General features: G+C 33.9%; 1 protein-coding gene across 1 annotated transcript in view; it reads right to left on the bottom strand.

Moving 5' to 3' along the window:
• The window catches only part of LOC129004174 (ras-specific guanine nucleotide-releasing factor 2-like), a 98,793-nt gene that overhangs the window by 18,381 nt on the left and 54,090 nt on the right, over positions 1 to 26,322 (bottom strand). The window contains exons 4-12 of the mRNA XM_054432631.1: positions 15,779 to 15,885; positions 14,740 to 14,887; positions 11,493 to 11,749; positions 9,876 to 10,105; positions 8,032 to 8,225; positions 6,983 to 7,108; positions 5,766 to 5,868; positions 3,798 to 3,921; positions 2,574 to 2,680 (exon numbers count right to left, since the gene is read on the bottom strand). Coding sequence (XP_054288606.1) covers positions 2,574 to 2,680; positions 3,798 to 3,921; positions 5,766 to 5,868; positions 6,983 to 7,108; positions 8,032 to 8,225; positions 9,876 to 10,105; positions 11,493 to 11,749; positions 14,740 to 14,887; positions 15,779 to 15,885 — 1,396 coding nt within the window. The remainder of the gene's footprint in view (positions 1 to 2,573; positions 2,681 to 3,797; positions 3,922 to 5,765; positions 5,869 to 6,982; positions 7,109 to 8,031; positions 8,226 to 9,875; positions 10,106 to 11,492; positions 11,750 to 14,739; positions 14,888 to 15,778; positions 15,886 to 26,322) is intronic.

Genomic DNA, 26,322 nt, shown 5'->3' with positions numbered 1-26,322 from the left:
ACTGTGTTTTCAAATAAATGGTAAGGTATTAAAAAATATGTTTGTAAGGGAACAGAATAAAACCTGGTCGTAATACTTTATTCTATGTTTTTATTCAAGTTCTATATTGGAAATATTTTTGTTATTTTTTAGGGAACGGTCCAAACTTTAGTCTTGTTACAATCTATCATTGGCCTTTTATTGTTGCAAAGGTTATTAAAGGATAGCTCAATGACGAATGACATCCGGGTCCTGAATCGACCACACTTGACATCAAATAAACAACATTAACATTTTACTTAAAGGCAGGGTTGCCACTCGTCCCGATTCTGCCGGAACAGTCCCAATTTTGGTTCCTTATGCCCTTATAGAAGCCTATGTTAATTCGGGGGGAGGGGGAAAATGTCCCGATTTTTCCCTAACATTAAGGTGGCAACCCTGCAGGTGAGCACCATAACCACACCATTATGGTAATGCTAAGCATCATAATTTTTTCAAATGAAAATTGTAAGAATGGTTAGGTCCAGTATTAATCCTTTGTAAGATTCAACCAGCAAACTTGAAATTTGAGTTAAGCCCTTTTTACCACTGCACTACCCAATTAATGTGTTTGATTTTTTATTAAAACCAAAACAGTAGACTGTTCCTTCAAATACCGTAACTGGTTGGTAATTTTTAGAGTTGTAATGTGTACTTCTTCTTAATCACTAGTAAAAATATGATCAACCAGAACATTATCAAACGTCAACTTATATGTTTTTGTTTACCGGATTAAACAAAAATTCCCTTAGTAATTAATCTTTTTACTACAAAGTATGAAAATAGAAATTGTAAAGTGTAATTTACACAAAACAGAGTAATGTAACAAAGCTTTACATGAAGAAATGTGAAAAGTAAGCTTTACGTAATGTAAAGTTTTACGTAATGATAACCATGCTCAAGAGTGTTACATGTCGTCTAACGATGTCAACCTATCACCATGCCATTGAACAATGTATAGAACATGCTTACTTATGACGAAGAAAATATGAAATCCATGCTATGTTGATGAAATCATATGGATAGATATTATAATACAAAATATGTAATAGACTGATGGCATCCGCAATAATTTATTTAAGGTTAGGTAGTAGTGAAAAAATAGAGTCTATAGGCCTATGGTTTAATTTTTTAAACAAATAAAAATAGTGTGCGTTTGGTGAACAAATTAATTTAAACAATTTTATTTGATTGGATTAGGTATATATTAAAATAGAAATTGACACGTAAGATTGTTAAATGATTCTGACGAATAATGTAGGACTTTTGGGGCTTGAAAGTGGCCATTTTGTCAAATTTGGTGCAAATTCAGGGGCTCTACCTAAAACTTACAAATAATGCAACAGAAAATTATTGAAATTTTACCTTGCGGTTAAAAAACTAAAATAAAGTTCACTTTAAAATTGAGTTAAAAATACGTAGACACAATTTTAGTTAATTAAAAATGTATAATTTTGCGATAATGACAATAATTTACTTGATGCAATTTGCTTTGAGTTAACATGTGGTTTCTTTTGACAGGTAGGTTCGTACCTTACATCGAAAAACCGCCTTCTGTGGGCGATTAAGATGGCCCACACTACTCTAATCACCATGGTAACAGCAACAGTGGTGGCATTTGCGACTACTGTGCTCATCACAAGATTTCCCTTGTGCTTAAACAGCCTCAATATAACAAACTAAACTTTAGGAAATTTGTTTATCTATTATTGCCCATTTTTACTGTATTTTTCATTGTAAGTAAAACCTTGCCTTATAGACAAAATTATTTTAGTTGACTGTAAAATCAAGTTACTGTATGGTTGTTAAAAGTAAAAAAAAAAGATTGGAACATTAATTTTACATTAAGTGTTTTGACAAGATTAAGCACTACTTGCGAATGTTAAGCGCTCCTTATACATTTGATGTTTTAATTGTAAAGATTGATCGTTAAAGTTAAAAGGGCTTTAAAATAAAAGTACAGAATTATAATTTGATGGGTTAGTTGATAAAAACAAAACACCGAGGTCAGAGTATTGTTATTTTAAAAATAAGTTGGGAATATTTAATTATGATATAATTTAATATGGGGAATAACACAAAACTACATTTGACAATGGACAACGCCAGGTTTTTTTGTTGTTATAAAAACATATTATTATCTAAGCAAACAAGGAAAGCTTTAGGCGTTACCATTGAAAAATAATAAAACTTGTTTTCAATGGCACTGTAAAAACCCAACATTCTGAACTCTTTAAAAGCCTCGATCTTTGATTGTATTAGTTTTTTTGTGACCTTTTTGTTATTTCCACAACTATTGGAGTGTTAAAAATGTTTTTAGCAGAGCATGTAAATAAAAAATTTTCCTTTAAAAATCAGATGATAAAACAAAAAAATCATGAATTAAAAACTTTAAGCATCCAACTCGGCCGTCCTGTTCTTGTTCGACCTCAAACAAATATTGCAGAAATAGAAGAAGAAGAAGAAAGCAGAGCCGAGTGCGAGATAGGTGGGTGTCACCCGAAGCGTCTAGCGGCACAGTTGTAGGCCACCGGAATAAACGTAATTAATGTTACCATCATCATCGTTCACACCATGATCGTTAGGATCTTCGATGAGGATGGCGTCTGCGAGCGGGATCTTGCCTACGTCTGTGACCAGGTGCAGCCTGCCCCCGGAGGTCCTGTGGACAAAATCCGAGTCAATAAAAAACTCAAACTCTGGTCTAACACAAAAATAGGGTGAACACAAAGTTTGGATCAACACAAGACTCGTGTCAACACAAAAACTCAAATCAACAAAAAACTCGGGTGAACAGAAAACTCAGACTCCTGGTAAAACACAAATCTCTAGTCAACACAAAACTTGGATGAACACAAAAAGTTAGAGCAACACAAACAGTCGGGGCAACAAAAAACTTGGTCAACATAAAACTAAGTTAACAAAAAAATTCAGGTCAACACAAAACTTGGATCCGTACAAAAAGTCAGGTCAACTCAAAGCTCGGGTGAACACAAAACTCGTTGGATACTCTTGTGAGATAGACATTCCATTACGCATGTTAAAATTGAGCCATTTATAATATAAAGTGTGCTATGTCCCATCAACTATCGTAACAATATGAGAAACTAAAGAGACTACAGCACTTTAATAGAAGCACACTCTACGAGGGGTCATTCAACTACTTTCCTTTTGAATAAACTAGCAACAGCTGGTCTATAGCTACTATGTCTAACTCAGTACATAAAGACAAATGAATGCTAAACGTTCAACTAGGGAACGTAATCTACAATTATCAGTTAAGTATCTAACTAAAGTCAAGAGTAGAAAATCAAGCACACCAGAAATGATCTTTGCTTTCACAGAGTTGGTGGCAATCATCTGAGCTGATGACCCACCATCTCTACTTACCAAGTCTAATTAGGAATCTATAGTCAATTACTCATCTGTGTAGTATTTAGTTGAATCATTATGATTTGTAGTAAACCTACTATTTGAGTGAAGGTACGCTTAACTTGCTTTTCATGCTAAAAATAATGGAATACTGCTTCTCGTTAATACTACAATTGACTCTTCATAATCCGACACTAGTGGAACCAGGGTGGTGTTGGGATTATTGAAAAACAACTAAATTTAAGTATTTAACCTATGTTTGTGTTTTTTACTCAATGACTTTTAAAGAACTTATCACTTTTTAGGTACTTGTTACTTGCACCAACTACCAAGTGAAGTAGTACAATATTCCTCAAACTGTAAAAAATTACAGGCTTTAGCCAACTTAAGTTTGCAAAATCACCCACCTTGTAGCAATAATAAGGTGATTGGAGAACAAAAAACATTGGCGAAGAGCTTCTTTCTCAGACTTAATTCCGAAGCGGCTTCGCTGGGATTTACATTTGTCGGTGGGGATCTGTATCAGGCTTCCTGGAAAGTAAGAGATTTATAAGCCACTTATTACAGTATGGTGGTTTCCTCCTATAGCAGTGTCATCGGTGTATTACAATAACTGTACAATACAATTGTCATTAGTTTTATGGTACAGTCATTAGTACACTGTTACGAGTACAGAACCACAATTTGTAACGGTACAGTCACAAGGTATAGACTCGGCACTTTCACAGAGACGTAAGGTACAGAGAAAACAAGCTTATTGGGCGACTGTGCGCTTTCAGATCTAGTACACTGTGCAGGAAATATACTTGTGACTAACAAGGAAGAGCCCGAGAGGCGAGCATTGTGCAGAAATTCCTATAAAACAGGGCACAGGGTCTTCCTCCACCATGAGCATTGTAGTACAGGAGTGCGAGGGGGCCATATTGGACTTCACCCTAGACACCAGCGATAGTGTACCATTGAATGTTTCCTCTGTACCTTTTCTGTAGGCTGTTATTAGTACAGTACCAAAATTTGTACTGTACAGTCACCTGTATGTAAGGTATGTGTACACTACAGTGTACAATACCATCATAGTATGCAATTGTTCTCCCTGCATAGTCATCATACGGTTTATCATCCAAACAGTGCCATAATCTATGTATAGTAAAGTAATGCAAATATACAGCCATCCGTATGGTTCAATAATCATTGTTGTACACTGTACAGTCATCTCAGTTTCTTTTATCGTTATTGGTACAGTAAACATTTTTCCAAATAATGACAAATTATTTCTTACTACTTCCAAACTAAAATATACAATATTTGGAAAATTTTGGAAACTAAGAAACATTGTGTTTACCATACCAACATTAAACTTTTTATACCACTCTTCTATGGACCCTTAAAAGTGGCATGCATAAAACATTCAACATAAAAACAAATAAAATATGTAGGCCTATATATATCAAACAAAGAGAATAGCAAACATAGCTCTATTCTTACACCTAAGTAAGAGTTTCAACGTACTGTCATCACCTTAACAGCCAATTCTTAAAAACACCCAAGAATGAGAATAATACATCTAGCTAAAACACTAATGGCCCCTGAGCTAAAGATCCCATAAACATAAGTTGATTTTACTGAATTTGTTGGTATGACTTGTTACGAATTTGTATATGTAACAATTTCATGTTTATGTTGGTGTGACGCCCTGACGTATGGTAAATGAATACTTGGAGTGGCTTTTAGGTACTATGCTGCCGATTGGACAAAATTAGCAGAAGACATACAATAGGATCCTCAAAGAATATTTTCCAATTGGTAAATTTGTCAAGATCTTCAACTTGACAGCCTTAAATTTCGAGGAGTTTTAGATGACCATTTATCAAATATCTTTAGAAAAACCTAGCCAGGGTATATGTAATATTGATTCTAGTAAATATAATTGATCAAATGAAGACAAGTGTACAATACTCCTAAGCCAATTGATGTAATTTGAATATGGTACATAATTTTTTAACTTTTTTCACAACACACCTTCCACATCTATTTATATAATTCACATTTACACACATAAAACATCGAGAAGAATGAAATCCTTGGATAATATCCCCCAACACAGAACAGCATTTAAAACTAGAACAATGCTCATGCATACGAAATGGTTATAAACTCAAAACTAACCCAAAACAGTCTTAGCTGAATCTAAATACCGAACCGATCTAGAAAAAAACACTATACATGCACTACAAGTGGAAATGGAATGAAGACTTTAGCGGAAGTGATGGAAGATCATACTGCGAAACCTCAAAGATAAAGAATTTTGTGAGAAGCCAAAGTAAAATGAGTTTATGGAGAAGTGATGAGACAACAAACATAGATGCCGATCGTACCTTGGCGGACAAAAACTTGGTTGACATCTAGCAGGATGTCACAGCCTTCTACGATCATTCTTTCTACAGCCAAGTTTTTTCTCAAGTTTTCCGTTTCACTAACCTGTAAAGATGTACAATGTCACGATTATACTGTATTGCGAGTGAACGATGAGGAGTTTATGTTAAAGTGTCAAGCCTTCGCATGAAAGATGATTCGACTCTGCATTTACTACGTGTCCCAAATTGATACTTGCTGCCTAGCAAGGAATTCTGAAGATACAACAATGTAGTGTAAATTGTGTTAAATGATTTAATCATTGCCAATAAATAATCAAATATGAGCCTAAGATTTAAGTAAGTAAAACCTGAAATGGTTTTAGCACAATTTATAGCTATCGGAAAACCTTTACACCCCTATTTTGATTTAAAATTGATGCACCGGTCTATATTGAACAGGTTTGGATCAGTTTTATATTTACCCTTTTCTCTTAAATCTAACAGAGTTACAACTTTATTTTTGTTTACTAAGAAGTTCTAATACCATGTGGCTCCTTCATAGTTCCAAAGTTCTTTGAAGGTATAAATAATTCAGTAAAGATACTTTCATTGTCCTTAAAAAAAAACTTAAAATGACTTAAACAAAATCCAAAATGAACAAAAAGAAGACTCTATATTCTTAAGTGCTATGCCATTGAGGTATTGTTAACTATTTGACATAAATAATTTCTCAAAAATGAAATTTCAAACGAATAAAAATAATAAAAAAGGTGAGCTTTAGACAATTAATGTGATGTATCACACAACCAAAAATGTAATCCAATACACTGCAATATAAATATATAAATAACAACACTTTTGGTACCAAGAATTTTTTCCCAACTCGCTTCTGAGCAGGACAGAATATAAAAAGAGAGGCAAAGAATATAACTGGGAACAAAATATGCAAAGCTGCAAAAGAATAAAATTGCCATGGTTTGGTTATGAAAACTGATACCTAAAGAGAAAATACAAAAGATGTATTATTTGAGTACAAACAAATTCACAAGACAAGACAAAGATGATTACATGGAGGTAGAGGATAAGGAATAGGAAGTGGAAAACATACGAAGATAACGGAAGACAAATTAATGACAAAAGGTGAAATTTAAATAGCAACGGAAGAGGTAAGGATTTCAATAATGAGAAATTAGATAATGTCATGTATAATAGTGTTCAGACAAACTAAGGATGCGTACCTCGTCATGCATTTGACGAGAAAGGTCCTCAAGTTGCTGACGAGCGTTTTGCAAACTCTTCCGTTCAACATGATCGTGAGGAGTGTGAGCGAGCAGTTCGTGCAACGTGATTATGTATCTGGGCACCTGAAAAAGACGTTAATTAGTTAGTTATACAGATCCGTGTAAATGACACATTTTAACAATTCATTGCTAATATAATCATATATTGACTAGACTATGTCTGTCTCAGACTGTACTGTATGACTTTGTCAGTGCTAACTGTTTTACGACAATAAACATATTATTATTATTTAAAGCAACAAAATAGCCGTTAACTACAATCATTGGTTGTTGGATTCTAAAGAGTTCCTTGGACCATCTGTAGCCTATATTTCATTCAAAAAGAACATCGAGTCATTTACAGTGTTACTGCCTAAAATTCTATTTTCCCCAGATATTTTGAAAAAAAGGCAATTGAATAGACCTAACAAGTTTTTTTTTTAAAGGAATAAAGTTCAGCTAGCTCACATGAGGAAATATAAGTCCAGGATCTAATGGATACACAATAAAATAACAAAACATATAACACTAACATTTCTTTCTGTTGTAGGAATTCTTTGGGTGGTAAGTTGAAGAGAAACTTAAATGATAAGGTTGAAATATGAAGAAGTCCTACATCAGGACTAAAAATCAGTGTGTTCTTTAGTGTTCTTTTATTGTGTTTATTGCGTTTATCTATTAGCTTTTGAATATAATTTTCTCAGGTAAGTTAGCTAAATTAAATTCTATTCCTTTTCAACGAATTCCTTACTTTTCCCCTTTTAGTTTTTGTTTTTTAGATAGCTGATGTAAAAGATGCTATTTATTCGTCAAATCAGTTTGAATTAGCATATTCAACATCAACCAGTAATATTTGTTTTGTTAACTCGACATTCATAGTGAGCAAAGTAGAAGGCGAATGGGAAATACAAATCTTTAAAAATCAGCTGTTTTGCACACTAAATGAACAAAATGCCACTCTTTAAGATAACTGTATACAAAATAGTTTTTCTTGATGATATTCTCACCTGATGCATCGGGTAGGTGAGGAAGGTCTCCAGAGATCTTCCCTGACAGGCAGGTTTATTCTCCAGTCTGGCCAGCAATGCTGCAAACTGTGGCGACTGTTTACATTCCGTAAGCACCTGCAGACTATAGTGGTGATTGCGTACATACTCCTGGTAGATGCTCAGCATTGGCAGCAGCATGTCAAACAGGTCACCTTAACAAAAAAATACATATAATCCTCATCAATCCAGAATAATTTGAGCATTAAGTCGTTACGTGTTTCTATGCCTTTGACATTGTTTGTCCAAAACCTGTTCTTATTGCAGCCATTTGCATACTGAAATATAAATATTTATGGACCAGATGTGGCCAATAAAAAACTCTTATCCATACAAATTTGGGTTCCAAGTCTTTGTGTATTTTACACTATTGACATTTAAGCACCGTGGAGGGTAAGGGAACAGTCTAAATTCTGGGCTCGTTACTGCCATTGACTTTTACTGAAGCACGCCAGAGGTCCATTTATCGATCCATCCAACCTATTTGGGACTATATCCTGTTGCAGATTAACTGGAAATGCAGTAAATTTGCAAATAAAACAAAATAATATATTACTACTATAGCCATGTATTTTTTCCTTGATATCCACACCAATGGCATTTTTACATGAGGAAACACAAGAGGAAGTACTTTAAGGCTTTTAGGGAAAGTGGTCCAGACCCTTATGTTTTATTGATATTCCAGGAATCGAACCCGGCCCTACCACACTGAAGACGCTAACCATTGCATTGCCCAACTGTAATGATCCCACAATCAAGACAACACCTTAATCATCTCCCGTGATCGTATTCTTTTTACACAACCTTAAAAAGAGAATCACTAGAACACCAGGACTGAAAGGTTGCTCAGTAATAGGGGCTTGGCAACTATTGCAAATTTCTCGGTTCCATAAAAACTCGTGAACAATCCGCAGACTTTTCCCTGTCATCAAAATTCACAATTCGTGGTTTCCCAGGTTTGTGGTAGGCTATGAACCCTGGTCCAGGGTTCTTGTTTGTAACTTTGTTTTAAATTTAGATACTGTATAATCTCTTTCCCAAACATATTGTTTGGATTAGCAGGACTGGTTTTGGCTTCCCATAAAAAAGGAATAGCTTAAGAGGACTTGGTATTAAGAAAGAACATAATTGAATAAACCACTCACAAAATGTGCTCCTGACTACAGTTCTATCCAACCCTTTACTGTAATAGTTGATTTGACATAAAAGACGCTACAGCTTACAATAACGTCCTTCTGGCTTGTAAAGTATATGCCAGAAATAAGTACAGTAGAGTCCCGCAAACTCGGCACTCGATAACCCGGCAGTCTGGATAACTCGGCTATTACCTGGCTCAGAAAATTAGTGATTTGTTGAGTCCGAATTCAACATGGACTCAAGCCAGCTCAAGTCAAATCGTTCGCAACTCGTAAAAAGGATTTGTTGTACTATATCTGATGACTTAATACTGACTTGTATTATAAATATAACTAAAGAAGGCAGGTAAAAGATTGAAAATTTTTATTGTTCTTATTTTTAACCCTAGTTCCCGATAACCCGGCATTTCACAAACTTGGCACCCTTCCAGTCCACATTACGCCGAGTTTGTGGGACTCAACTGTATTTGATACTAGCACACTCTGTCGGTGGCTCAGACAAAGTAAATTTCTTATTGTAAAAAGCAGCAACTTTAACATGAAATTGTAGTATCTACATCCAATGACTAAAGCAAATACTCAGAAAATTTTCAGTACATAACTTAAACACCTTTTCATACCTAGTTGTAAACACATAATTTTCAAAGTTCGCTCTAAGACGATCCCTACCGAGTACAAGAGTAGGCCAGCTCTCCATTCTCGACGTGAGACCCTTGAGGAATATCTGGTGTAGGAACAAAACAGTCTCGCTGTTGAGGAAGATGGAGTTCACGTCCTCATGAGAACACGGAGGCTTTTTACTGGAGGCGGCCATCTTGAATGGACGCAGGAAACACGAGACTAACACCTCCATCTGCTCCATATACTCTTCTTCTGCTTCCACCATGCGGAACACCAAGCTGTGAAATGCAAATGGTAGAAAACATTTAGTAAATAAAGATCTGCTTACTATACAATACATACATACATACATACATACTATACAAGAGGTGAAATATCTTGTTATCAGAGTTATACTCGGTTCACTGACAAGCCTTAAACCATGATGTTATAAATCCTAGATCATCAGAAAGTCTTCAAACGATGCTGTTCAGACGACCATGGATTACTTTGGCAATCAGGTATCATGGCTGCAAGAGGTTTTAAGGGTTGGGTGCAAGGAAGCAAAAAATTCCGTGCTAGGAAGGGGGAAAATTCATCTCTCAGGACCCATAATAGCACGTCACATGTACACCGCGGGCATGTCATGTATTTAACCTCTTATGTAGTATAATTGATAAGTATTGGGAGGTAATACCTTTATTAGTTGTTTTTATTGTTACAATGTATTTATAAACTTTTTTTCTTATTATATTTTATTTTTTACGGGGCATCACATTTTGAAAAAAATCTGTGGTCTCTCACTTTCTGTAGAATAACCCAATACAATTTTTTATGGCTGACGGAGAGATAAAAGTTGAAAAAAATTAATCTATTAGTTTTAACTAAAATAACAATTTTGTTTCCACTGTACCTAAAGGCGTAATACAGTAAAAAAACCTAGTATAGTCAAATAACAGAAAATCCAAAAAATTTAAACCAACCAAATATTACTCACAACAATAATAAAACAGTGTTAGTATTTATTTAATCGATCTAAAATTTTAGAGCAATATAGGCTATAATACTTTAAAACTAACTCAATAACAGAATACAAAGATTAAAACAGTTTACAATTAATTTAAATGAACTCGATATCAATCATACAAAACAGTTTGTAGAGCTCTTAAATGATGAAAGCGTAAAGGAAGGCTCTTGAATGCTTCATGTTTTCATCCCTTAGTCGAGAGTACGTGTATTGATGTGAGCTTTCATGGCAGTCCGGCTTATCTGCCAGTCAAAATGAATCTAAACAAGTTACACGTTTGTGAAGGAAAAACTAATTAAAATAGTAAGATTAGGTTTACTTCCAGAAATTTATTTAAAAACTAAAAAAACAACAAACAAGATAAAAAAAAATTACAAAGATATTTAGCCTGATTGACAAAGAACTTATAAATCCTGATACAATGCAAAAAAATCATTTCATTCATACAAATGTTGAAAACAAAAATACACATAGGGACTATTAGAAAGTTCCCTCTTACTATAGATTTGAATCTGGAGCTGGGGCCTTACATGACTATTGCAGTGTGCATTATCAATTTAGCTGAATAAACCAGCTAACTAGAATGATAAGAACAAAGTTGAATATTATATAAATAGCACAGTTCCGCTTGACGTAATAAGTACAACCAACAGCCTCACCTGTTTCGTTTGCGCATACTCTCCGCGTGGGGACTCTTGATGTACTGCTCTACGATCTGCTTCCACCGACGTCGGCACAGCCAGCCTCGAAAGAAGCTCTGGACCTTCTTGATCTTGCGTAGCTCCAGTGTCTCTTGTGCCGTAGCCGCAGAGATGGGTGCCGCCCCGCTGGCGCCACTAGCAGTCGCCGCAGCCACATTGCTGCTACTGCTGTAGGACGACGGTACCGGCCTCCACTCCTTCTTGAGGGCGCACAACTGTCAACAACAAAGATTATTTAAACTGACCTGTTTCAGGGAAGCAATACGAAAACTAACTTGTTCGAGAAAAGCTATACCACGGATGATTTGCTCCTCTTAAAAAGTTATTTTTTAAGATTGCTTCTCTTAATGAAGTCAAATTTCATTATTTCTTCTCTTAAATAAGCAGTTTTCGACTTTCGTTATTGAACCTGGAATCTGATCCCATCCTCAGGGGTAAGATAGTAAAAAAAAGATTAGTACTATAAAAACTCTGCCGAAGCAGGAAATTGTTAGGCCTATGTTAAGTTTTAGAAATCAGAACTACCTTTTCATGGATTCAGATTCCAAATACCAAATGTTGTGAAAATTATCTGCAACCGTCCCTCGAATAAAACAGACCTTGTTTTGAGAACTAACTGCAACAACTGGAACCTGTTTAGATTCAAAAATAAAACTATGACTAACTAAAAAAATTATTCAATTTGTATAAGTGTTAAAAGGTATTGTATATATTACTGTCACAAATTTACTTTTAATATATAGTGTGGGCTGTTACATCTTATTTGTGCAAAGAAAAAAAATTTAAACTGTTATTTTTCAATTTTAATTTTGTAACCCTTTGTTTAAAACTGATAAAATGGCACTTTTTGCAAAACTTATTGAAATACATTAATCAAATGAAACTATGATGACTCTCAATAATTAGTTAAAGTATCAAATTAATACTGTATTTACCACCTTTCCTTCTAATAGTTTATAAAACTCTATACCAGAGTTCTCTTAAAATGTTAAATACCCACTACGAGATACAGGAAGAGTAGCTTTTGAAAGACGAGACGCTTTAGAGTCGCTTCAACTTATCTGTACCGTCTAAAAACGAGTTTCAGTTCACATAGGGCGGGCACCGTTCAAAGAGCTCCAGTTCACTTTTTACAAACTAATTAATTACTTAAACAAAACAAATTGGCTTTTGGACTTTGAAGGAACGACCTTTTCACAGTAATTAAGATTCTTTAAAACCTCGACTGACTTCTAAAGCATTTAACTGCGTCATTTTGAAACGTGACCTTGCTCTCGTACTTTTTTTTAGTATCACGTTGTACTTTGTGTAAATAGAGGAGTTTGATGGTGGGATTAAGGTGGTAGGTTGAACAATGTTTATTTTAAGTTAAAAATATGTATTTCTTAAGAAAGAAGAATTATTAGGCTATTTCATGTCAGATTATTTTAATGAATAGTGAAAGTTAGGAATATCTAAAAATAGCTTATTAGGCTATTTTACTTATTTTAAAATTACAGCAAAGCCATCGTTTTCACCACCTCCTCTGTATTTATGATATTTTTACAATTTTATTACAAATAAACTAAGATACGGCAACTTAAATGAAATGTGCTAAAACAATTTTATTACAAATAATAACTGGATACTTCATAATAATAACATAAAACTTACATGTGTATGCCAAAATAATGTCAGCAACTGTTGGATTTTTGTTTTAAAAGTTATTCACCCATTTTCTGAGATTTGGGTCTTATTTATATAAGCCTACCAATTGCATTCACTCTTTAGCAGAAATATAACCACAAAAGATAGTTATTTCTTCCTTATGAATGACTATTTACGACTTGAAACCAAAACAATGTGATCAATTTGTTTTGGTTAGTAGGTAAAAATACATTAAAAAAACAGCAAACTGAAAATTGTGAAGTCAATCTTAAATAGACTCAGTTGTTAATTTAAATTACTGCTACTTAATTCAAGAAGGAAGAACTCCTTGATAAACTAATTTATCAGGAAGTGCTTCTTTCCTTCCCTTGAAAAGATTAATTACTTATCTTTTATAATTTTCTTTCTCCCTTTACAACTTTGTTGGTCTCAGAAACACGAAGGTATGGGTTGTAGGTCCTTAATTCTCAACTCCTCCAAAGTAATGTATATTATATAAATCATAAATAAGCTTAACCATGTAATTAATTTAGACCATAATTTATTCATTAAAAAGTTCTAGATTAATTAAAGAGGTCGAAGGGATTACTGGATGTCCAGCTATGCTTCTGAAATCTTCATCTTTCAAATTTAGACAGACTATTTGCTTGACAGGGTTAGTTTATGAAGTTTCCTACAAGTGTAGGAAACCACAAAAATAAGCAATTAATGTTTTATTTTAATCTTGTTTTTTCTTTTGTATAGAGCATAGGTAAAAGATTGAATCACATTTGAAGCCGACAGAATTTTGCATTGAGGGATGTTCAGATTAAATCCTACCACTCTCCACCAATACCAAATAATAAGTTACACCTTCTCCAAATTCATATTCTGGCGGACATCTGGGTGTAAAATTTGAGGAAAAGGTAAGTGAAGTATTTTACCGTATGAGTCTTCATAAAATAAAAAAGATATATATCTTGTTATCAACTACAATAAACTACCTTTAAAGTCTAGACCGTTCATTAATATCCAATGATCAAGGGGGGTGGGTTAACAGTTGAGAGTCCTTGGAGAAAAAAAAATTTTTCTATGATATTAAATAACTCTTCAACAGTTGTTTGAAATAATCCAAGATGGTTTCTAGCCTCCGAGGACTCTTAAAAAGTTGTTAAGTTAAATAGAATAAATTGTTATGAGATCAAACCGGCAACATTCTGATTTAAAACAAGGTTAGCTCGAACACAATTAATTATTATTTTTTCCCATCGGGAGTTAACTAAGGTCTAACTTACAGTTCCTATAGTAACTTAGGCCTAAACAAAAAAATGTCTAGGTGGCCGAGTGGTGATAGTGATCGCCTTAAAATCTGAAGGTTATCTATGGGGTGTGGATATTAGATAAAAGCATTAAAAGTCATCGGGGATGCAGTCTAACAAAAGGTAAACGTAGTAATAAAAACCAAGTTTGGATTGTTTTATGGTAAAAAATGATAATGGCATACAAAAACAATTAAATAAGTTTAGGCCTAGAATGTCCAAATAAAGCTAAAGACTAACTTAAGAATACTTAAACTTACCTCAGCTCTAAGTTTCTTAATCTCAGAGGCCAGCTCTTCGCACTGCTGAGTGTACTGCCACTTTGCTGTCTTTTCGCTTTCCACAATCTGCAGCAAGTGAAGATGTTTTTGCTCCAGTTCTTCTTTTTGGAGCAACAGTTTGTTGAAGCTGGAACAAATGAAAATATTTGGAAGTGAAACTAGGCCTACTAGATTATGTGTACAGTGTTTAAAATATGAACTAAGAAATAATGTATGTTTTGTTTAAACTACTAAGAGCAAGTAGGTTAAAGGAGTAGGCTAATCTAGACCTAGATACCTGAGGGATCATACCTCACACAATGTTAAATTTAGGTAAAAAGCTATTTTTGGGTCCAAAGATTTGTCTACTCCTTTAATCTAGGCTATGCTAATAGCTTGGGTTTGATAAAAAAGGGATACCATAACGTATTTATTGTTAAATACAAACTAAATGCAACTACCTACCGTTTTACTACAATAATTAACTAAACATCTCTGACCACACAGACTACGAAAGAAAAGTGTATTTAAAAAGGTAAAAAGATTTGTTTGAATAAACTCAATAACCTGAATTGATAACTCAAAATCATAACAATCAAACAGCTGGGAGTCAGGCCACTAAGCTCAAGCTGACTTGAACCCTTGAACCCCTGTTTGCTAAACAGGTCTACCAATCGTAAGAATAATTTTGTTATTCTGCTTTAATTTAAGGCCAGTAGCATATAGGGGAATTAGGTTGTTTGCCGTACTATATATATACACAGTTTGTTAGGTATCACAGCTCCTAATCCCATATTTTCCATAAGCAAGCTGCAGTTTTGATATTAAGTTAAATGGTTTTCGTAACGGCTTATGATCTTTAATTGTCTCAGTATCCAAAATTGCATCGTTCCCATTTACATTCTTTCAAACTGGCTAGATTATGATTTACTGTGAGTTGGCTCTATATAGGACATGCACTGGCCGACTAATATGAAACAGTTTGGTATTATATAACTTTAACAACATTAATTACAAGGCAAAGATTGTAACATCTCACCTAGCCTCTCGTATAGCCTCTATCCACATCTTACAGTCGCTCTCTGTAGCCGCCCGCAGCTCATACTGTCGCTGGTTTTCTCTACGATACGAGATGGCAAAGCAGTACTGAAACAAAAGTACACATGAAACCCATGGAGCAGTTAAAGTGTGAGTACCCACCAAATCATTACGAAAGAAGAAACTAGTACAGAGGAATACACGACTATTTCAGAAGGCAATAGGTACCAGATTCCCTGAAACTGTGAATGGAAAGAAAACCACCAAAAGACTGGAGAAATGGCCAGCGAAAATTCTTGATGGCTTTCCCTCTTTATACATTCGAAATTAATAAAATAATGGCTCAATAACTTATGTGTTTTTATAATCAGATGAAGAGTAGAATGAAAAGCATAAAAATACTCTGATAAATAAGTTTAAAATACTGCATCATCTATTTGTGGACGGAATAGAAAAATATCAAGGCCAAGGGTTAAAATCAATCAAAGCCACTCTTGAAATAAGCAGCTTTAGAAAACTGACTTTTCCTTGACACTTTTGAGTTTATTATTTTATGCTTACCACATTTTTTATTAAGTACAGATATAAGATCGCTTTGTCATTGGTTCGGTTCGTAGCTATGAAACTGAATATGATTGCACAAGTGTATGAGATGACCGGTGTAGCTGACTACGATCAGCAGTGAGGATCATTCGTTCAAAACACATGATCAAAATCAGCTGGTTTCAGTTTCGATTTAGAGGTGTCTTTTCACCTAATTTTTTGACAGCTGACAAGCAAAAATTTTGAGTATAGCTCTAGCTACTTTATTCAATACAATTGATGTAGCCTACTATTTTAAATTTACAAATGAATTATCAATTACCAATTAATCACTCCGTATTGACATGCCATTTAACATGATTTTAATAAAGTATACCCATCATCGTTTCTTTGAGCTGTATAGTTAGTGTTTCTTATGTTATTTTGGCATTTTCATTATTATAATGTTTGGTTGTAAACCTATATTGTTGTGTAGTAAAATTACCAAAGTTTCAACAATTCAAAAAATCCTGAAAAACATGCCAATGCCATTCAACCATCAGAATATAAGAACTGTTACTACAACTAGAATAAATATAAACAAATCGGAATGAAATCAAACAAATAACACTTCATAGTTATTTTTACTGTACGAGAAAGTTATACAGATAAAACCACTCATCGGCGTGGATTAGCCACATCTGTTACAAACTAAGGGTAGAATTGATTGAACCCCATTCTCACAAGAGGAACGATTCCTAAATTACAAACCTAGTTTCAGCTGGCCTAATTTATCGAACATAGAATCGATGTGTGGATTAACTTTGGTTTTCTATCTCTGATACAAATTCTAGTCTTTTAATCTTTATTTTAAAAAGCTGTTCATTAATTGAATATTTCCTTAAAAATTTCAATATTTATTTCCCATAAAATAACTTTAGATTTAATGAGTACTTATGTGTGCTGCTACAAGGAAGGGTATAAAATAATTGGTATGTTTTTAGAAAGATGTAGTGGCTTAGTATGAAATAATTAAATTTGCCAAATTTGATAAAAATACATCGTATAGACAACAGATCTACGACGGTTTACTTGTTACGGTATTTATAAAAGAACATGTTAATTAAAAAATGTACAGTTTTATGGAATGTCATCCTTAACTATTGGGTGTACAGCAACGCTTCAAAAAAACAATATTTTTAGCTCTAGAAAATGGTTTGAAAAGAGACCAACCTATGTATTGGAAATCAAAAATGGGTGAACCCTCACCTTAACCCCATGATAAACCCCCCAAAAAGCCGAATTCCTAATGTCCAAAAAACACACTGGTACGTGAACTCGTTCGAATAAACGTACGTTTAAATACGAATTTGGTTGTTACCAAATTAATTTAAATTGGATGATTTTACTTGAGTTATCGTGCTAACGGATGCATAAGATTTGAACGGATGGCGTATTTGGCCTCTACGAAAAAGTAAAGCTGTCCAGGGTCTATGTCTTCCCATAAGAATCAGACCTACGGCAATAGTTTATTCCCTAAATGGCAAATCCGCCAAAAACAAAGTGAAATAATTTTACCTTAACAAATTGTTCAGATGAAACAATGTTGTATATTACCTCTAAGTAGTTTGCTGCAAGTGTAGTTAGGGAGGAAGTGTTTTAGTGTTGTCTACATTATGTTGTACCAACTGGCGTTTGTTTTACACCCATTAACCTTTGTTGTAAATCACCCCAGCACGGTCCTCACCAACCCGTTAACGTTCTCTTAGACTTGGAGGTGTTAACTTTCAACCTCTAAGATTTATGTGCTTTTAACCACACATTTGATCAATGGTAGTTTATTTATTCAATCACTAAATCATATATTTGAATTTATTATACTTGTTACTGAATTTTTATGATTCATTGTTTGAAAGACTAAGACAATGAATGCAATAATATTTACTTGATAAAAATGGTTAGGAAAAAACAGTGAATTTAGGTTGTTTCGAAATTGTTTATTTCAAGAGTGTTGTTTTGGATAATTTCCCAGAGGGAGTTTGAACATGATGGAAGGCTGAAAATGACGACGTTTAATTAATTTAGGATCAACGCAAACACAAAATATAAGCTGTGTAAGAATATATGGTTATTCAAATAAATCCTTCATGGCTAAGCGATCCAGTATAAAGATTTGTAAATAAATTGTATCAGCAACTGACACATACTTTCTCCCATTAGCTTGCGAATGACCCTTAACAGATAGGTGTACAATCACACGGGTAAAATGGGTAACTATGGGTAAAATCACAAAAAATGCAACTAATTTCACACAATTCTTTTACAGCTTTGGGAGTTTTACGATTTTTTGGGGGTTTTAAAAGACCATATACAAAATTTAAATCGAAATCGTCTGAGCCAGTTTTGTAAAATCAGATTTCCCCGTCATTTTAGGGGTTCTTATGGATAGATGACCATTAAAAATCAAAATTTCCAAAAGGTGTGAGCCCTTTTGGAGATACCATGGATTAGTACCCACATACCAACTGTCATTAAAATCGGACCACAGGAGTGGGCTAGCTCTGTACACTTCTACAAACACTGACATACAAACCATCGAAAACAACTTGAGCTCAGGGGGTCCCAAAAGGGACTCACACAGAACACAAACTCAGAAATGTTGACAAAAGCAATCTTATCCATATATATATATATATATATATATATATATATATATATATATATGGGGTCCAAAGTAAAAATTAAGTTTCTGTACGACCTGGTGGAGATAGTTTTCCAATTCAGAGTAAGTTCTCATCACGCTTAGAACCATACAATTTTTATCTTCTAGATAATGAGGACCTGCAGCTTAGAGCGGACTAACAACTTAGCCATCGGTGATAGACCGGATTTGAACCCGAGAACCCGTGGACCGAAATTCTGCGCTCTACAACTAGACCAGCTTGGGAACTGAAACTTGTATAGTTAGATACACAACAAATAACGTATTTATTAGCATTTTAAGCGTATATGTAAGTATGATATAATGCATATTTTCGATGAATTATAAAAAAATAAAAACCTTACAATAAGGTAAGTATATAACATTTTTGATACAATAGCGCTTGATTACGACCAATAATCTCATTTAAAGAAACCAGAGAGGAAAGAAGGGAGAATGTCCAAAATATTTTTTTTAGATAGTGACGGGTTTATATGCTCTGAGAAGCTGTATATGTTCTGTAAACTGACCTGGGAGATAAAGTGTAATATCCAAAGATATAACGATTTTTATTATAAACATACAGGGTAAAAAGGGGGAATGTCCATCGTACTGTGACTGTAAAGTATTTCTTTTGGGTACGTTTGAAAACACTTAATCGCTGTTTTCTCAAAAGCGTTTTTGTGTCTTCGTTTGGCCTGATGATGACCTTTGACTGGTCGAAATCAACCACCATTGTAGCACCCACATATACAGTCTTGCATAAACTGTTAATGAAATGGAATTAAAATCCTTCTTCATTGAGGAAGGACCTCATGGACTTAGGACCTCATGGCCCTTTCTTACAGTTAACTTCTGTTCTTCACCTCTGTTTCTAATAGTCCTTATTGTTAACACTCCAAATGTGATTAAATCGATTATTGAAATACGTATAACATCCATACACCACAATATACACATCTTACACCCTACGGGAATAATATCCTGGAAAGGAGCAAGGTCAAAACTAACCATACCAAACAAGAAAAGTAATTTGTAAAGAAAAATATGTAAGCGGCTTTGACACGGGAGGGGGGTCATTTAAGGGTAAAATATTAAATCCGGGAGCAAAAGGGGGGAGGCATACGTTACGTCATGGTTGCCATGGTTACCAGAGAGACCTGTTGCAAACCAGCAAACCTGTAGAACAACTCCCCTTACCCCTCCCCCGTTATCTGTCTTTCTCTCTGGATCGATTTGACTCATCAGCTATTCCAGATGAGATGACACTATACCAAAGATAATGCACCTCAATGTTTTTGGAGTATTTGTGTAGTTATTGTTAAATTGTTCGATCTTCTGGTACGATCTTATTGGGAACCAGGCCTTGCAGAGGACACAGTGCCAATATATTCTACCTATTGTTACACCCTAAATTGATATTATTAAGAGTTTTTGTGCAGTTAAAATTATTTTAGTAAATTAATCGTTTGATTTACAGTATTGATAAAATCTCAATATTTGGGATTTCATGATTGGAAATTAATATCTATTGTTATATCCTGAATTAATACTTTGGTTTTTTTTGGCGTGGTTCAATTTTTTTTGTATAAATTTTTTTACGATATCAGTACAGTCATTTTATCTTTAGAATCGGACTTTGACAGAGGAAATAAATTACATTATTTAATGACTTAAATTGATACATACAGAGTTTTTGTTTGATTAATAATATTTCTTTCGATTTATTTGGTTTGAGAACCAAGGCTAATGGGAATGGCGTTCAATCCAATTTTGTATACTTAATTAATGTTCACATTATTAATGAAAAAATCAACTTAGCCTATTTAGTGCAATTTTAGTACTGTATATGGGAACCAATCCTGAATGACATTAAATATACTTTTGTATCCTAAATAAGTGAATTTAAAGTCTTTTGCACATATCAAAATTGTTTTGGTAAATTGGTTGAATTTATTTGGCACAATCTTAATCCAACGGATACACATTCAATAAATCTATAATGATATCTCATATTAGTCAGGGTAATGGCTTATAAGTATCTATAACCTTTCTTTAATGATCACGTGAAGACAACTCTTGGGGAAATAGCAATAGATTTATTTTAAAAGGTTTAATTTGTTGTAGGCGTGATTGAGTTTCTTTAATAAATTAATGTTGGTATAGGAAACATATGTTCAGGGTTTTTTGCGTTGTTAATCATTAGTTTGATGAGTTTTGCAAAATACAGTACAGGGAGCAAGCTTTGTCGGGGAAAACCTTCTATTTACTGTTATAAAATTGGCTGGTATAATTTCTAGGAAACGTTGAAAAATTCCTAAAACTTTTAAACAATAATACACTTATTATAAAATAGAAATTGAGATGTATTTTTGTGGTTTCATCAATTCAGGGCATGTTTAAGTTACTTCAAAAGAGATACTGCACAAAAAGGTTACTTCCGCATAGGTTTGAATGTTGGACGATTTCTTGGTATCTTGGTTTTTATACATTAGGTTAGTTGAATTCCTATAAATATTCATACAATTTCTATGAAAATACTTTATTTACTGAGGCTTAACACATATTAGTTCGAACTAAAATAAACCTTTCACCAAAACCTAAATTAATCGTTTCATAACCATTATTCAAAAATTTTCTGAAATACTGATTACATTCTAAAATAACTTATTGATTGCATATTGGAAACAGTTCCTCTTAGTTAGACATATTTAATACATGAATTATATTACAATCTACTTGCTAAATAATGTTTCAACAACATAATATATACTAATATATTATTCTATGAAAATTCACAATGCTCCTCTTATTCAATTTTAAATTACAAAATAATAAATTACAAAAATATAATACAACAAACGTGTTTTTTTATAACGAAAATACAGTAGCTTTTATCAGCTGTTTTTGGAACGTAATTTCATGGACAAACAGCCGTTTGTTGGCCGGAGACGGTACCTAATGGTTGCTTTAATCCCTAGAAAATCAGCTGTTTACGGAATTCATTGTTGACTCAAAACTAATTCATTAGGTTTCAACCACGAATCATGAATATCATGATCATTGTTATCGTTGCTTAGCAACCATAATCTCAATCAGTAGATTATCTATAATTTTAAATTGGTCTACAGCATCAAAACATATACATTTTCTATACTAAGTACAACATATTTTCAAATTATCTGTTTCTATTAAAATAACCGCTTTAACAAGGATTTAGATATATTTTAAATTCGTTGAACAATGAAGCACACATTTTACAGTGTTACTATTTTATTCAATTATAGAAAACAATTCGTTATTAAATAACGGCTTAGGATTTTTACAGTACTAAACACTCTTATAAACTAGGAAGTAATGTAGATCCCGATTACTTTGGTTCAACAAGTCTATGTTTAACTTTTCCCTCAAAATAACCTATCTGTCAACTTTAATCAACTTATAGTTAACTTATATTGGAGATATTGGCAATTAATAATGAAATGTATAATTAAATTTACAAGTTCAACTAGGCCAAAAGATTATTTATAAATAATAATAATATTAATAATAATAAATAAAATTATTATATATTGGCCTTGTTGAACTTGTAAATTTAATTATACATTTCACTATTTCAAACTTATAAGTTAGTCCAATATTAACTCACAATACATTTAGGATCTGAATTTACCGCACCATAATTCGATGAATGAATAAAAAAAAAAATGGAAAGATAGAATGAACTTAGGTTCTTCACTAAATAAATCTTGTAAATATACCTTACAATAAAAAAACCTGATAAACCACGTATAACAATTAATCTCACACAGAACAAACATTTATCTTGTAAATACTTGCTGCCATATTTTACAGTTGGTAAAATTCTTATCATTTATAATTATTACAAATTAACATAGAGTAGCTACTGGGTGTATTTTAACCCAAATATGAATTATTGAGGAAAGTAGAATTTATTAAAGTGAACTGTGTGGATTTTTACTGATTAAGAACAGCGAGAACAGTTCATTATGATTTTTTTCTCTTAGAAGTGTCATTCATTGGAACTCTAGGTCAAGGATATTTAGTCCTAGTTTACATTTGATCCACACAGCCACCCAGAAATACATTGAGAGTCAAACTACTTAATTTCTTAAAAAAATCTAAGAAACAATCAGAAACAATTTGCCATTAGTGATACACTTGAGTGAGTTGCTTGCCAAGATAGATGCTTGGTAGTTCTGTGGCCGCGGTGGTTGTGGAGGGGGGTGTAATGGAGGGGGAACTAATGGGGGGGGGGCTAAGAGAAGATATCCCTGGGGCAACTTCTGCTGACAAAGTTGTAATGGTTCCTAAGATTAAACCCAACAGGCTTACCAATCTATCAACCTGGTTCTCATTACTTAATTGTATCCGAGAACTGTCCAGTCTCCGTTCCGTCTAAAAATACCTCGTGCAGTTTATACTTTCAAAGTGTTTTATTGTGTTTTTATGATGGCCAAGATTGTAACTATAGCAAGTTGATGCTCTATTGGTTATCGTGTATTTTCCAGTGTTGGTTTACTTGAGATTTAAAGGCTTATTTGACAGTGTTAACGTACATATGTGGAATTTTTTTATAAACGAGTTTCAAGATTCAAAAGTAAAACTTTAAAATTGATGTGACGTGAGTCGAGTACATACCGCATCAGAGTTCGAGACGTTCACTAGACTAGCAACATTCACAAATAACCACTAATTTCCCTTTCTGTAAACAGCTGATGAAGTTCACAAGGAAAAGCTTAAACAGCAACAAAAGTTCACGAGTATATTTACATTTTAATTTTTTGTTTGCATTAAAAATGCGAACACGTGCTTGATAGTGTATTATTAATTCGACGTCAAAGAGCTGAAGTAAATAAAAGCGAATTCGCTTTCTTCAGGATTTTTTAAATTCAGATTTCATATAAAATACTTGGTAATAAGATACTTGAGCAATAACTTATGTGTCGTTTAAGAATTTAAGAGATAAGCAATTTTGTTTCTGTACCAGCAGTTTACATCAATAATTTAACAAAACATGAACACAGTCAAAAGCAGTAAACATTTCAATAAATTATATTTACAAAAATAATGTTTTTAAGCTATATTCAAACAAATTGTATATTTATGTGTTCAGCTTGGATAAAAAATTACCTTATTTTACAGAAATCAGTAATATTAGATGTTAGGGGCTCAATTTTAACTATACGGTAATTTTTTCCTAAAACGGGCAAACACTCTAATGGTGGTGAATTATCTGGTTTTAACAATAGTCAAAGGTAGGCCTAATATGTTGTTTACTAAATTAAACTGTAAATTTGATTTTTTTCAAAAATCAATGGCTAGTCTGTATAAACATTCACACTATTCCCTTCAGTACATCCCCCCTTGGTGAAGCACAGACAATTCCAACTAGTTATCCCTATGCAATTTGTATACCATAAACGAATACATTTTAATTATTAGCTCGTGTACATAGTTAATTTTAACGGATCCCTAGCACAGGCCCTGACGCCTGCAGTTCGGCTGCAGCAAGTGGGGGAAGGGGGGTGGATCGAATTCAACCTGTAGGGCCTTGAACTCCCCCCTCCCCCTACTACCGTGGTTGTAAGAGTTGCCCTACCCTGCCGCAACCCCTGTACTTTGTCATGGTCACGGTTATATCCTTGTCTACAATAGAATATTGAGAAAATTGTAATTGTAGCATATTTTACGTTTTAGGTTTATCTATTTAGCTGAACACACTTTAAATGTACGATTTGATCGGGTATATATAGCGGACGTTATGTTGTTTAAAATAAAATTACATTCTTCTTGTAGTCAAATTTATATAGTTCAGGTTTTACAAGGGCTGTATACAAAAAAAAAAAAAAAAAAAAAAAAAAAAAAAACATTGAAATAATTTTATTTATTTGATATCCAAAAATGAAAAAAAACCAATTCGATTTTGATCTTTGTACTCACCGTTGGAATTTCGAGCAAATTTATCTACTAAACGATGGGAATTGATCAATGGAGATAAAAGTTACAAGTGTTAAGGCTGTGGCAGTTAAGTGGATTTGGTGGGAAGTCCATGTAAACATGATGTACATCGGGGGTTGAAGAGCGCGGTTTAGACAATCCGGTAAACAACCTTACAACACGCAACACTTATGTGTCTCGAACAGCTGTTCTCTCTTACTTCATTGACTTTGGATAACGTTGGTTGTCCCTTCACATCATTAGCCGGCTCTAGCCTGGAATAGTTTTAAATATTACTTCAATCCCGACGAGGGTCGCAGAATTATCACTGGATAAAATCCACTGGCGGTTGGCAAGATTTGATCCTGGGACCTCAGGGACCGATGTCCCGCGCTCTACTAGACCAGCCTCTTGGATACTAAAAATACAAACTGTATGTAACAGTTTTAGTCAGATTTTTAAAGATGTGATGTCGAATCGTGCAGGTCACTAGCAGAATAATTCAAGAATCTTATTAATTGAAACTGCGCAGGAGGTTAAGGTGGTGCAGTGAGCTCTGTAGTAAACAAAATCCGCCCAGGCAGCAGCACCGTCGGCGTTCGGAGCGATGCGTACGACAGCAAAGTGGAGGGGCGCATTTGGCCGCTTCCCCTCCCCCGGTTCTCTGCCTCCCCCTTACCGCCCCAACCCTCGACTGTCCGACTGTCGTCCGAGCTTGCTCTGTTTCGGCGGCTGGTGGCTGTTAGGTTCGCCGTACATCCCAATGTCCTGGCCCCTGACCTGCGCTGTGGTCATCGGTAGAGTCTGGCCATGTCCACTTACCAGATAACCTTTATCGTGATCTTTGTACAGAACAGTAAGATCGTAATTTGTAAAGAAACAACTGGATTTTTCATATATTAATAATAATTAACAATATTTTTTTACCATTGGTAAAGTTACATTGTTAAATATCCTACGGTTAATCGAAATCAAAGGAAGAGGTCTATTTTAGAACTGAGTGATTGTAATATAAATGGCTTTAAGACATAATTCATTCGTTGCACTCTCTACTTTATCAACGACCAAAAATTTGTAACAAACCATAATAGTTCAATGGTCATTTACCGGACTGACCTACTTATCTTGCTTTTGTCAAACATCGCATTATTTCACTCAACAAATTAAAATTCCAGTAATATGCTTTATTTGATTATATGATATTACATTCAAATTTATATTGAAATAAAAATAGGATAAAATTGTGTGAGTTTCTGGAATGCAGCTTCATTCTTTTGCGTTTTATCATAAAACGCAGATACTGTAAATGTGAATCTGGATTCTAATTATTAATATTCAGACAAAGTATTGTTTCTGGTTTG

The sequence above is a fragment of the Macrosteles quadrilineatus genome, unplaced genomic scaffold, assembly GCF_028750875.1.
Source record: "Macrosteles quadrilineatus isolate MER2022 unplaced genomic scaffold, UCM_ALF_1.0 Scaffold_9__3_contigs__length_116548681, whole genome shotgun sequence".
Lineage (NCBI taxonomy): Eukaryota > Metazoa > Arthropoda > Insecta > Hemiptera > Cicadellidae > Macrosteles > Macrosteles quadrilineatus.
This window is presented reverse-complemented; position numbering and strand designations above follow the sequence as displayed.